Source organism: Echinops telfairi, unplaced genomic scaffold (genome assembly GCF_000313985.2).
Source record: "Echinops telfairi isolate 266 unplaced genomic scaffold, ASM31398v2 ScPeMD7_70;HRSCAF=299, whole genome shotgun sequence".
NCBI lineage: Eukaryota > Metazoa > Chordata > Mammalia > Afrosoricida > Tenrecidae > Echinops > Echinops telfairi.
In genome coordinates this window covers 14,244,354-14,259,464 of record NW_022103968.1, presented here as the reverse complement: position 1 = coordinate 14,259,464, position 15,111 = coordinate 14,244,354, and the positions used below count along the sequence as shown (strand labels likewise).

Here is a 15,111-nt window from a genome sequence, read left to right as displayed (position 1 = left end):
TTTCCTGTCTGATTTTGAATGCCTTCCAGTCCGACCCGGGGGGCTCGTCTTCGGCGGGCACCGTGCCAGCGCGCGCTCTGCTGCAGTGCGTCACGTGGTCACTGGCCAGTGTGTGCTGACGTGCTCTTTCAGGCCTTCCCACTTAGTCTCCTGTAGGCTGTAAGCGCCCTGAAACCTGTCACCAGGAACGGCACTGGGATTATTTGAAAGAGCTTGGTGGCATAACTTCTGACACCACAGCAGTTGGCATAGCTTCCAGCAACACAGCAGGACAAAAGTCACCAGAGCACTACAAACTGGCAGATGTGTGAGATATAGATATAGATATATTTAATACACACATATATGTATATACACACATATACACACTCCCTGTCACCCAGTCCATTTTGACTGATAGTTGCCTTATATGACAGAGTAGAACTGCCCTGTGGGTTTCTGAGCCTGTACGTTTTACGAGATTACAGAGCCTCGTCTTTCTCCATGGAGCAGCTGGTGGTTTTGAACTGCTGACTTTTGTGTTAGCAGCCCAACACACAACCCAGTACACTGCCAGGATTTCTTAACAGGTGGTGTAGATTATATTAAATAAAACATAGAGTAGAATATCAGCTGAAATGTTAATATAGTTAAGAAAAAGCAGGTCATGACACCTTAGTGCCTTTCTTAAACAATTCAGAATTTACATACCGTCATCCTGGTTGCCAAGTGAGGTAATGTTTTCGTGCACAGTGCCCTTGACAGAGCACATACCCATCAAGTTTATCGTCCTTCATGATCCTGTCGTGCTTGCCCACTTGCATCTCATATATAGAGATATTTCCAAAATATACCTGGATGATTTTTATTACTATATATTGCTATTTTCTTAAAAATCTACTTTGTTTTATTTAGCTTTGGTCGAAAGAGTAGGGCAAATATCAAGCATTTATCATTCATATGTTATACTCAGAAACATTCATCAAAGGTCAAGTTTTCTTTCAAAAGGACTTTTTCTATACGGACATTTTTAGTTATCCATCTCCAATTGATCATAAGTTTAGTGGAGAAACTGACCTCTGTGAACACATTTCCGGAGCCCTGGTGGTGCCGTCAGGTAATTATTGGAGTGCTAACTTCACGGCCAGTGGTGCAAACCCACCTGCCAGGCTGAGAGAGAAAGATGAAGCTGTTTGCTTCACAACACACAGACTCCAGGAACAGGAATGGGAGTAGTACTACCAGGAGGGCAGGGGGAAGGTGGGGAGAGGAGGGGAGGAAGGGGCAACCAATCGCAATGATTGACACCCTCCCCCCCAGGGGGACGAACAACAGATCCCTGAGGGAAGGGAGACAGCAGTCGGTGTAAGATATGAAAATAATAATAACTTATAATTTATCAAGGAGTCTTGAGGATGGGGCAGGAGAGGGAGGGAGAAAAGAGGAGCTGAGACCAAGAGCTCAGTAGAAAGTAAATATCTAGAAAATAATGATGGCAGCATATGTACAAATGTGCTTGATACAATTGATGTGTAGATTGTTATAAGAGCTGTAAGAGCCCCTATTAAAATGCTCTTTTAATTAAAAAAAAGAATTTAAAGTTTTGGAACTCCCTAAGGGCAGTTCTACTCTGTCCTAGAGGGTCGCTGTGAGTCGGACTTGACTTGATGGCAGGGCTTTGAGTAGACTTAAAAATTAAGTCAATTAAATATGGGGCAGGCCATTTTGGGAAAGAAATACACCTATTTACAATGCAGGTGTCTGAGTGGGCTTCAGAAGGTTTGGGGAAAATAGTTATTAACTTTTAATCCCACTCTTCCATGGAAAATTTTAAAGTTCCCTTGGATATCGTTTGAAAAGAATAAGATGCTGCATGTGATTTAAAATGCATTGTAAATTATATCATACTCTGAGTATCTTACAAAACACACTTATGTTCAACCTATTAGAGATTTGCCAGTGTTGAGACATAGTATTCTAATGCCTTTATTTTAATTTGGTATTTATTTCTATAAGGATACCTAGTAGTTACAGTGAGTAAGCATTCAACTCCAGACCCAAAGGTGGGTGCTTTGATCCCCCCAGTGGCTCCACGGGAAGAAGATGTGGCTGTCTGCTTCCAGGGAGTTAAAGCAAACAGGTAAACTAACACGGAAGCAAGCGCGCTCACGGTCAGTGAGTTGCTGATGACTCCTAAGGAGTCTACAGGCCAGGGTGGAAGTGCCTCTGAGTCTCTGAGACTGTCCAGTCCTTGCTGAAGCGCGCGGCCTCTCTTTCTCCAGTCCTCAGACCACTGGCTGTGGTTAGCACGGCGCGCACAGCCCACTGTGCCACGAGGGCTGCTTGGAAATCCTCTGGGTAGTTGACTCGGGCTTCTAGGGTTGGTGTGAGTTGAAATTGGTTCCACTGTGTGGTGGTTTATTTTCATAAACACACCAAAATGTGTGCACTCATTTTCTTGTGGATGGAAAGTTAGATTGTAGGTAATGTTTTACCATTGCAAGTGACCTTCCAATGAACACTTCTTCTTAAGTACAAGTGCCAGAATTTGTCTGGCTTAATAGAGCTAGAATTAGAAGTGCATTCCCAAGTATTACAGTATTTATATCGATTGATTCTAAACCAGCATATATGAGGCTTTCTCTTTTTCCTGTTTCCTCGCCAACACTTTGTCTTTTTTAGCATTGTTTTGTTTTCACTGTAGTTCCCCAATGACTAGTGAAGTTGAAGATCATTTCACATAATTATTTCTTATCTCAATTTCTCCTGAAAGAATTGTTGCTCATATTCTTTACATCCTTTCCATTTTATATTTTTTTCATTTCTTCAGATCATTAGCATATTTTTACCTTGGTTGGTAGAAGCTGGTAGGTGCCGGGTACCAGTCCTGTGTTTGGTTGTATGCACTGCAGATCGAGTCTCACGGTCTCTGGCTTGTTTCTTCCCTTTGCCAAGAGGGCATTTGTTATGCAGAGGGCTTACATTTACTGATATCTTCCTTTATGATTTGTGCCTTATTGAAGAACTTTCTTCCTTCATGTCAGAAGGATGTGTTCTTGCTTCTTTCCTGAAAGTGGGAAAAGTTTCATTTTTGAATTTATGTTTCTAGGGAACTAGGACTGGTTTTTACTTGTTATGTGGAATATTAATACCTACTTTATTTTTAATTTTGATCAGCTGTTTTTCTCAGCACCGTGTGTGACACGGTCGGTCCCTCTTTTGTGGGTGACATTTCCATGTGTTCGCAGTCCTCTCTGCCTTGGCTTACTGTGCTTAGTGCCTGATGGTTCTATGCACACATCTACCTGGTGATCCAGGTATCAAGCTCAGCCCTACATTTTTGTAATTGTTCTAGCTTTGTAATAATTATTTTTATTAGGTAGAATACACCTCCTCACCCTCTTTTTCTTAAACTTCTCTTTTTATTTTCGTTGACACTTGTTCTTCTATGTGAATTTTAGGATCACCTTTTTAAGTTCATGAAATCCTTGTTTGGTTATTGATTGGAGTTTCATGGAATTCATAACTACACTTGAAGAGCATGATCATCTTTATAATATTTAGTCCAACCAAGCGGATGGTATCTCTATTTAGATGTGTTATAATAATATTGTTATAAATATTATTATTAACATAATATTATTTGTTAATAATAATATTGGTTATTAAAATTGTTCAGGAAAACCAAACATTTTTTTTAATGCTTACCATGTAGCCAGCCTTGTGCAGAATTTTCTTACTAGATGTCAGAGTTGACTATAGTTTATGTATTTCCCATGTAGACTGTCATAATAGCTCCGAAGAGGTTGGTGTTTATTCCTTGTTAGCCTTTTTCTTCTCCTGATGTACTAGCTAGAACCTCCGGTCCATTGTTGACATGACAGGTGGCAATGTTGGACATCCAAGTTCTGCTCCCAATCTTAAGTTTCAACTCAACACCTGTTGTCATGAGGCTTTTGGCAAATATCTTTGACCAGTTAAGGGCATTTCCTTTTACCTGGTTCAGTGAGCATTTCTCATAGTTATAGCTACACCCTGTTTAAATGTCTACTCTGCATCTGTTAACAGATGATGTTATTTTTGTCTGAATGAGTGTGTTATGTTAAAGATACTCCAGCATTACCCTATCTTATTATTCCTGGGTAAGTGCTGTTTGCTTCAGATGCCTTTTTATTATTATCTTTCTCATTAATGAGAAGCTTGTTAATATATAATTTTATGATTTTTAGACACACATTTATGAATTCTATGACTTGAGAAGAGATAGATTCTTGAAATCCACACTTGGAGTTAAATATATTCATTATTTATACAACGTTCCACCTAAATACTGCTGACTGGATGCTCTTTTCAAGTGCTTTTGGGGTACTCATATGCTGGTGCATCATTCCCTGGGGAAAGAATGGCTCCTTCAGTGACTGATACTGGAACAAGTGCATTTTGCATGCAAAGGAATGAAGTAGGGCCCTTTCCTTACAAAATACATGAAGTTCACCCAAAATGGACTCTTAACCAAAACTAAAGAAGTAAAACCATAAAACGCTCTTGCCCTTATTTTACTTCATCCTTGGTAGTGGACAGACCTCAGACCACGACAACATGAAGTCCTTTATTCCCTTGGCAGTGAATTTAGTCAAAGATTCAGCATTTTCAAGATAGCAACCCTATTCTGAGCCTGTGAGTGCCTTTTTTTTGTGTGTGTGTGACAAAACTACATCCATTTTTCAGTTAGTCCTGTTGGCTCTGTCCTCCAACATTGTCTGTGTAACTGAGTGAGGACGTCTCACCACACGCGACAGCTGGCCCTGGCCATCACCAACCGCATTGTGAGAGTTTCTCTTAATTTCCTCTGTCCTTGCTTTGGATTTTCTTTTTCTTCTTGTTTCTTCTGCCTCGAATACTTCTCTTCTAAACCCCATGCCTTTTTCTCAGTGTTTTTGGTTTTTAAATGTTTCTTCAGGGAAATTTAAGATTGTAAATCCACCTTACTCCTATAGTATATTCTCTGATGGGCTCTGACTTAATATTCTCAATAGCACATCAGCATCATCTGATATACTATGTCCTTAGATGACTAACTTAGTTCCTGTATCTATCACATAGAATATTAGTTCCATGAGGCCATACATTTTTAATCTTAGATTTATTGTCACATCGGCAGGGCTTAGAAAAATGCCTGGGCCACTGAAGTCACCTCCATGTTATCTGGCAGTCGGATGACATTTGGAAATATGATCTATTGCATAATTCTGATGGTCAGATATAGGGATGTCCATGCATTCTTAGAAATGCAAAGCATTACCTTATTTAATGCACACAACAGATGTACAGGGGAGATATTACATAAAGAAAAGCAACACGAAGGAGTTGCGAAGGGTAAATCCAGTTATGAGCGAGGGTGTAGCACGGAGAGCGTGTGTTCCAGAGCAGGTGCTCGCTGTGGCTCCTTAGAGCAATGGGCTGAGCTTACAAATAGCCATTGCGCTTTAGTGTCAGAAGCAGTGTTTGACCTTCAGTAACACGTGATGCTACTTATTACCGGTGAGATTTAAATTTAAATTTTTGTGGACACAATGAAAATTTGCTTTCCTCCACATCCTTTTTATCAAATGTGAAAGAGGTTGACTTGTCTAGAGTGGTTTTCATTACAGAATTAGTAAAAATTCCTGAAAGTAGTAATAACCTCAATTGCAAAGAAAAAAAGTATATGTCTTGAAGCTGATGGGGGAATATAATTTAGTTATTAAATTTACTATTTTCGAGGAATTTTAATTATGCACAGATAGAATGTCAAAAAAGGAGCCCTGGCGGTGTCATAGTTACACATTGGGCTGCTATTTGCAAAGCCAGCAGTTTGAAACCACCAGCTACTTCGAAGAAGGAAGATGGGACTTTATACTTCCTTAAAGAGCTACCATTTTCAGAACTACACCAGGGCAGTTCTACCCTCTTCAGTAGTGTTGCTGTAAGTTGGTATCTACTTGCTGGTAGTGGGAATACTAAAAAGGCCTGCCTGTCTTGCTATCTATGGAATTTTATCTGGAAGAAAATTCACCAAAATATTAAGTGTATTTCTGTTTAATTGTAAGATTAGGGATGGCTTTTATTTTATTTTTTACTTTTGTAAAACTTCTAGAACTTCCTTTGTGACCATGTACTACTTTTATAATGATAGCAAAATAATAAATAAATATAATTTTCAAGGCATTCGGATTTCCTCCATATTTGACTATTGTTTCTTGAAGCCAACTGTGTCTGTTTTGCCAGTTTTGAAGTAGGCCACTCGTGTTTAATATAATGGGGTACAGTGTGTTTTCACCTAACTTTTGCCTCCCAAAGCAGCCTTTTAAAGTCCATCTGAGGATTCTGTTGTTCTCCCCACAGACAGCCTTTTGATTGATTATCAGTTTACCTTCAGCTTATTGCAGGAAGATGACCGCCACCATACCGCCATCAACTTCATAGCAAACCCAGAACAGGTGAGCCGAGTTCACTTGTCTCTTCTCCGGCCAGTCAGAGGACGTACTAACTGTTCTCTTCCGTTTCATTGACATTTCACCCTCTTCTCAGAATCAGCATCCTGTGGGACTTGTGTACAGAACCCTGGGATCTGGATTTTCTCTTCTTGTCATAAAACATAGGTATCCTTGAGGTTGGGAGAATCTGTGAATTCTGTATTTCAGATAGGTGATGCTGGTGGTCCCGTGACAAAAGTTCCGTGCAGGAGACCGGGGTTCAAGTCTCTCATGTGAAGTCACCATCCATCTGTTACTGGAGGTTCTCAGCTATGACTTGGACCAGCTCTGAGTGGAGCTTCCAGTTGAAGAGTAGGCAGGGAGACCTGCTAACTTCTGAAAAGTAGACATGAACAACCCTATGGGTCACAATGATCTAATTTGCACCTGACCTTCGGGTCGATGTGGGACCAGGCACCTTCCTCCTGTTCCCCTTCCCCATGGTGCATGGGGTCACCATGAGTCTGGCCACATCCTTGGCAGAAAGTAGCAATAATTGCATATCTAAGATACTGAAAATAGTCCTACAATTTCAAGTACACACTGTTCCTGCACAGTGCTATTGTTTATCTGGTTTATAACAGGATTTATGTTTATAAGAGTGCTCGCAAACTCCGTGTGGTCTGATTTGAAAATAGAACCCACGATTTCAAAACTTGCTGTGTTAAGTGTATTCCTTCTTCTTCTTGGTGTGAACACATCACGGAAGAAAAGACTCTGAGGTGGTCGAGAAGTAACACATATGAATTGCTATGTGTCTGAGACTTTATAAACCGTAAAAATAGCCTAGGGAATGCAAATCTGAACCATATCACTTATTTGCATGTCTTTTGAAACAAAAATTAACTCATTCAAAATGAGGAGCTGTGTTAAATGAGTATCCTTATTATGTATTAATCCACATCATCAAATCCACATTATTTCTAATATATTTTTAAATAGGTGCAGTCGTTAAATATATTCTAACATTTGCTGTTTCCTTTTAAAATATTTTATTGGGCTTTTGCTGATAGTCAAATTTCGTATATTTTAATTTTCTAGGAAAATAGAGTCTATAGCTATAGAAGACTTCATCTTATTTATATTCCCTAGATTTTAAGTCTATATTCTTAGGAATGCATTTAAAGTTTTGACTCTTAAATAAGGTTGTGCATACTTTCTATCAGCTACAGTTTTTTCAGCACTAACGTTCTGTGCTCTTATAAAGTTATATTAATAACCTGTTGGAAAGTACATTTGTCAGTATAATGACATTTTTAAAAGTGATTTATAATCATCATTGGCTTTTGATTGATTGATAATAATTCCAAACTGTAGGGTTCTTGGAGGCTATAAGAACAATCAATGCAATGGGGTGTCTGACAAAATATGGATGCGCGTAGCATCCCTCTGAGTAGTGTCCTGGTAAGAAGCCTAGGTGGCGCCGTGGTTAAGCAGATGGAATCCACTCAACAGCATAAGTTCACTGTCCTTAATGATGGCCCCACTGGTCTAGATGAGGATTTGTGTTTAGCTCTCCATTGACTGACCTTTTCTTCCAGTTCCAGAAATCTTGAGTGCTTCCAATGGTTCGAGCATTCAGTTTTGCTTCCTGCTCTCTTGCCAATGGAAGCCAAGAAATCAGATATACAAAGGGGCTTCAAAAGGTTTGGGGAGTCATTCCATTCTCTTTTAATTCCATTGTTTTCATGAGCTTTTTGAGGCCCCCTCATCTGCTCTTTAGTTGAGCAAGCTGAAGCATGCTAAACCACCATGAAAAATGAATCCTTAATAGCTTCATTTAGAATAATTCCCTTAATTAAAGAGATAATCATCTTCGAGCAACATCAATATTAATATGAATTACTTGCCAAGGTTTCCTAGTTATCTTTTAGGAATATGAGTGATAATAAAAATAATAATAAGAGGTAGACACCTTAATTCTACATTTCCTACATTTTGGTAACAGGTTTTATTCTAATCCACAATCCACAATCCACAATACAGTACTTTCTTAGGGACTGGTGTAGATGTCTGTATCATCTGACCTTGTCACACATTTCACACTTAAGCAAACAGCATTGTGTATGGTGCGTTTTATTGTCTGTTACATAAATAATCACTGCCAGCATCATCGATCTTACTACAGCATTTTCTCTTGTTTTAAATGCTTCTTATGGGACTTCAGTTATTACCCTCCATATTCCACTGATGCCTAGATTTGGATTTGGTAGAAGATGAACCAAACGCTCAAAAAGAGTTTTATGGTTTTTTTAAGCGATCATTGAAAACAGACGCAGCAGAACACACACCAGCAAACTCTACATGCATATTTCTGCGAATGCGGTTCCTTCTGGCTCTCCCTCCATTAGCAGGAACTCACTGCCCTCTAAACTCCCTCTCTGACCTTTTGAATGGCTGCTATCAGTTTGATCCCATATAGTTCTTCATGAGGGCACAGTGTTTAAGGCCAACGTTCTTTACTAACTCAGCCAAATTACTGTTGGATATAAAGAACACTTCAGAGAATACTTCTGATTTCACATTGAAAGATTATCTCTTGCCAACAGTATTGGAGGTTCATTCCGCCTCAGAGGCTCTAGAAATTCTGGGTTCAGGAAGAATTTGGAATCTAGTCTCCATTTTCCCCCATCTTGATGAGGAATCTGAAGCGCAGTGACCCTTACGTGATAACTGCCTGTCATCCCATGTGTGTATGGTAATTGTCCCTGTCATCCCATGTGTGTATGGTAATTGTTATTAAACTGTATTCTCTATCCATTAGCCTATTATTGATTCACAAAGCAAGCTTCTGTTCTCCATCTGAATTTACCAGACTTTCATTTCATGAAGAGAGTATATAACTGATATCTGTACTATTCAATGGAATATTGGCATTATGTGAGGCAGACGTCCTTAAACTACGGCCCACGGGCCACATGCGACCCGCCGAGGACATTTATCCGGCCCACCGGGTGTTTTTGCCTCGTTTTTTTATTTCAAAATAAGATATGTGCAGTGTGCATAGGAATTTGTTCATAGTTTGTTTTTAAACTATAGTCCGGCCCTCCAACGGGTCTGAGGGACAGTGAACTGGCCCCCTCTTTAAAAAGTTTGAGGACCCCTGATGTGAGGAATAATTAAGCCAACATTCTAAAAATATGCTACCGAATATAACTTGAATATTTCAACTGAAATTTTTCTTTTTTGATAGTCAAACAAAAACTTGGATATTTCAATTAATGCATCAAACAACTTTAATCTCAATATTACATGGTCCGTTGGTTCAACAGGTAAGAGAATTTTGGTATTACATCCTCTGCATATTTGCTCCTCTATGGAAGTCGTTTGAAGTTGACCAATTAATCTTAAGTTTAATAGTTAAAAAATTATATGTCATTGTGATTGTGGTATTATGGTTGAGATAATAAATTACAATATGAATAAAGATTTTATCACCTTATTAACTTCCTTATTCAATTAAAATTAGATGGGTAGCAAATATTGCACACTATTTAATTTTTTAAATGGCAGGGTGGTGGAATGCCATGATTTTAATTAAGATAGATTACTTCTTTAATGAGTAAAGAGGCTGAGATTTCAATTATTTGATTCAATTCTGAATCTATAAATTTAATTATTAACCATAATATTTATATCAAACAATGGCATTATTTTGTGTATACTGATAAAAGTAACCATTTATCTATTATTTTAAAATTTGGGAGCATAGCCTCTTTGTCAGCGTCGATGCTTAGAGGGGGAAAGACATTTATAAGTCTCCCACAATAAGCTTATAAATTAGAATTACTGACCATTTAAAGTACAAATGTGTATTGAATTATGAAAACATTGTGCTCACTTTCTATGCAATAGCTTGAGGGAATTCTATGATTTTTCCATACCAAAGATATGCTACTGCAGAAATAGACTGGAATATTTAGTTTCTTTTCAATTGTATTGAAAATATATGGATCCTTAGAGCTTATTTTTGACTTCTGGAGAATAAAAGGATTATGATATTTCAATATAGAGAATCAGGGGAAGATAGAATTCAAGGGCAAAGAGACCTTTTGAAATTCCACAACCTATATTACATCTGCAAATGCCAAAGCAACTTGGATGGAAGAGAAGAGTTCGGGCATCCTTGGGCATTTTGTCTGGGCTGCCAAGCAAACAGTAAACTCTTTGCAGTGCCAATCCATTAATTAAGAATTCATGCTGACTTCTCCTGGTATTTTGAAATTTATTTTGGTATAATAAACAGACTTTACAAGGGCTTCCAGACTTGCCTTAAAAATATATGTAAACAATTTTAGAATTGTTTATAATGTAGAACCCTAGTTTTTAGGTGGCAAAAAATCATTTGTAACATTCAGGTTCCCAGAACAAAGTGTCAGAAATATTGATTACTCAGGTAGAGGTTGGAGTTAGGGAATCTGCATTTTTTTTAAAGTTCCCAGGATAAGTTAGAATAGGTGAACATCTATGATTAGTCCAATTGCTCACTATACGGATTCTTAATTAACTTTAGTATTCATTAAAACAGTGGTATTCTAAGTTTATTGGAAATGTTTTGTTCCACTTGATTAGCTTCAGTAAACACTCACTGAGCACCCAATGTACATTTAACTAATTAAGCATTTAGCTCATGTTTTAAATTATGGCCCCTTCCCAATTTGTGTTAAGCAGGATGGTTTGATTTGTGGTAAGACAGACAAGTTGCTTTTGCTTCCATTTTGGATGGGATAGACTCACAAAACTGTGTTTTGAAGAGCTCTGTAGAGGTAAATGACAGAAAGCTCAGGTTGGGAGCCCTGCAGACCTGAATTCCAAACAGGAGTTTGACTACTTAGTGTCTATAAGTCTGGGGGCAACTGCTTCCATCTCTCGGAAGACTCAGCTTTCAATTTGAAAATAGATATGAAAGTATCTCCCAGGGAGCGTTATTATGATTAGAAAAGACAATAAAGTTTCTGTCCTACCACCTAGTCAACAGCACTTAATAATTGGTAGCATTTTTAAAGGGTATTTTTTATCTTAAATCAGTTTCTATGATTTTTATGGCAAATCTTTCATTCTTCCTCTGTCATTCTAAATTGTAAAAGTATGTGTATTTGGATAATTAGGTTTTTTCCCTGTGAAAATTTGAGTAGGTATAATACCTTTCATAAGCTTTTTTCTTTAAAGACCTGCTTCCTAGTGTGAATTATGTAAATTTGTTATTATTATTTGCATTTTAGCTGGAACAATATCTGGGGAAGAGACGCCTATCATCTCTAAGGCCAATATAAAGGAATACAGGGATAGTTTTTCCTATGAAAAATTTAATTTTAGAAGCAATCCCAACATTACATTCTATGTATACGTCAGCAACTTTTCCTGGCCTATTAAAATACAGGTAAGTGTTCATATTATTTCATCCTAATTGCTAGTGAGCTTTTTGTATTACCAAGGAAACTCTGTTTTTGTTCAAGTTGTGAGATAGATGCATTTCTTGGCTTGAAGGAAGCTAAAACGTGCTGTCTGTCGGCCAATTTACACATGTTATTTATTTATATCAGTTTCTATGTGATTCCTTGTGGAGAGATTGCTGCTTAGCAAAATCAGATGGTACTAGAAAAATTCTTGGCTCTTCTTGGGAAGGTTAATTTAACATCTAAACTAGAGTACACACTTAACTCTTCAAGAACTAGTAGTACAAATTACTATTCAGTATAGTTTATAATGAGAATTTATATGAGAAATAAGTATATGTCTTCATTACATAAAGACTGGTTTAGACGGTGATACAGTTAATAGACTCCCGTGTATCTCTGTATCATTTGATTCAATTTCACCATTGAAGATGATAGAGGTCTCATTCTATTTTCAAAGACTCATACAGTTCAGACGTCCATTAGTTTATGCAACTTCTTATTGAAGGAGGGGAAAACAGGGTTCAGGTAAAGCGTTTGGTGGTGGTGGTGGGTCAGGTTGGTTCTGACTAGAATGATCCTTACCTGGAACAGAGTGAAGCGCTGGCCAGTCCTGGACCTTTCTCACTACTGCTGGGATGTTGGAGCCGATTGTTGCATCCACTCTATCAACCCATCCATCGAAGGCCTTCTTCCTTTCAACTGACCTTCTGCTTTACCAAGCATGATGGCTTTTTCTAGGGCCTGGCTCCTCGGGGTAGCACGCCCAAAGTAGGCGAGGCAAAGTCTCTCTTCCTTGCTTCCAAGGTGCTTGCTCTTTGTACTTCTTTCAAGACAGATTATTTATTCTCCCTGCAGTCCGTAGTAGATTCATTGTTCTTCCCAACCACATCCTGTAAAAGCTCAGTTCTCCTTCAGTCTTTCTTATTCCTTGTCCAGCTTTCAGATGCGTATGAGGTAATTTAAAATGTGAGGTTGTTATAAAATCATAGAAACCTTTATTAAAAGATAAACAAAACGCGGAGCCATTGTTTCTCGACTTAGAGGTCCATCCGCTCCTGAAGATGGCGTTTCCATCTATTTAACCCTTCCAGGAAGAATGATTTACTTTTCGTTTTTATACAAAGTCCACAAGGCAGTTTGGGAATCCTGTATTCCCTTCAAATGTTACTGGAGTTTGGGCAACAAAAAGAAATCTGATGGGGTAATATAAAGGCTGTAGAATGGATGGGGCAAGGTTTCTCACTGAAATCCTCATAGGACAGCCCTGGCTGTCCCTGTAAAATGAACAGGTACGGTACATTGTCCCGATGGACAAAAAATCCTATGGTGCAACTATCATGGCTTTTCTCCCCCGCCAATGCAGTTGCCAATTTTCTTAAAACCTCTCTTATTATCTATCCTGTGTCCTTTGAGAGAACTTACCAAGACTACCCTATTGAGGTCACATAAAATCAGTTTCCAAACATTCTCAACTGAACCTCTGCCTTGAAAATCATTGGCTCCTCAGATCTCTTCAGAAGCCACTAGTTTAATTGGATCTTTGTTTTAATTTTTTTTTCTGAAGGCACCCTATGGAGATTGAGGCAAGTAAATTACTGAGAGAACTTACCTTCAGCTATTCAGGGAGCACAGAGACCTATCCAAGCTGTTTGTGTGAAATACGTTGGTGCATGCAGGAGCTGAAACCTCCGAAGCAATTCTTTTTGACTTACCTTCCTGCCTTGGCTTGGATCAGCTTCACCTAAGTCCTCAAAGCCACGTCTTTGCTTTGAACACTTTAAAGAGGTCTCTGGTAGTTGCTTCTCCCAACGCAATATGTCTTTTGATTTTTTGGCTCATTTGCATTCATGGGCATTGATTGTCGATTGTGGATCCAAGTAAAATGCAAGCCTTGACAGTGTCGATATATTCTCTATCATTCCTGTACTTTTGGCCCCATTTTGAGGATTAAAAAAAAAATGTTGATGTGTAAGCTATCGTCTTTGTTCTTTATAAGTGCTTCAAATCTTCATTGCTTTCATCAAGCAAGGTTATGCTGTTTGAGTATCACAACTTGTTCATGAGTCAGCCTCTGTCTTAAGCTGATTTCTATCAAGAAGAAAAAATATATCTATATAGATTCAGATTTATATCAAGACAGTGACTCATACAGTTGTAGAAGTGGGTGCATCCAATCCGATTTCAAGCTTGTGGGTCAAGCTGAAGGCATCCCCTGACTGGGGCAGTCTTGGGGCTAACAAGCCTAGGATTGGCTACATCCCAGGCTGCAGAGGTGAATGAATTCAAGGTCAGCACATCAGGCAGGTCAGAGTACAGGCTGTTAATGGTTCCTGGGATCTGCAGACAGGTGGTTGGCTCAAGTCCAAAGAATCAGAGGTTGATAAACCAGATGAAGGATCCAGAGCCAGCAGCAAGCAAGCAAGATTTCCACACCGTCTTTTTAGATATACAGGAAGTAGGCCACAGCTCCAGGGAAACCTCCTTTCAGTTGTGTCAGGCCTGTGACAGATACCTTAATCTTCTTTCAGCTACGTGGCTGCTCACAGAGGATCTCCTTCTGGAGTTGAGTGTGTATGTTCTGTTAGTTCACGTCATAAGGGATTATTAGACCTCAGCTTCCAAATCACTGCGCAATCCTATCCATCCATGTGGACACAAAAGCCAGCTCTCACGTCCTCCAGCCCTGATGCTGTGTTCTTCTTCATACGGTCTCGTTTCGTGGGTCATATATGCGCAGCACACACAGTGACTCAGAGTGGTGAAAGGATCCAACCCTGACACATACCTTTTCGGATCAAGCATGCAACATTCTTTTGTTCTGAAATTTGGTGTAATTTTTGTATTGCTTAAATTGTTTTTTGCCCGTTTATTTCTTGGTTAGCTAATTATATTTTATGTTTTAGTAAATTACATGATTACTTTAGAATTTTCATGAATATTTCATTGTTAGAAATTAACTCTCTCAATTAGGTTTTCTTTTTAGATCATACCAGTAATATATTCTGCAAACCAAATCAGAATTTGTGTTATGTTATAGAAATACACTATTATCGGAAAATATAGAAATATAATTGCAGTGGTCATTCAAATTAGATCCTAATTCCTACTCTTTGAAATAACTTATGCACACATTCATCTTCAGCGTTTATGTGGGGAAGGTGGTCACACAATGATGGTTTTTGTTCTCTGGTGTCTGCTACCTGATCCCTTCAACACCT

General features: G+C 38.6%; 1 protein-coding gene across 1 annotated transcript in view; it reads left to right on the top strand.

Moving 5' to 3' along the window:
- Positions 1 to 15,111, top strand: part of ATRNL1 (attractin like 1) — a gene marked incomplete at its 5' end in the record, with an annotated part of 662,506 nt that overhangs the window by 198,004 nt on the left and 449,391 nt on the right. The window contains 3 exons of the mRNA XM_004700917.2: positions 6,364 to 6,458; positions 9,688 to 9,766; positions 11,717 to 11,874. Of these exons, the coding sequence (XP_004700974.2) occupies positions 6,364 to 6,458; positions 9,688 to 9,766; positions 11,717 to 11,874 (332 nt within the window). The remainder of the gene's footprint in view (positions 1 to 6,363; positions 6,459 to 9,687; positions 9,767 to 11,716; positions 11,875 to 15,111) is intronic.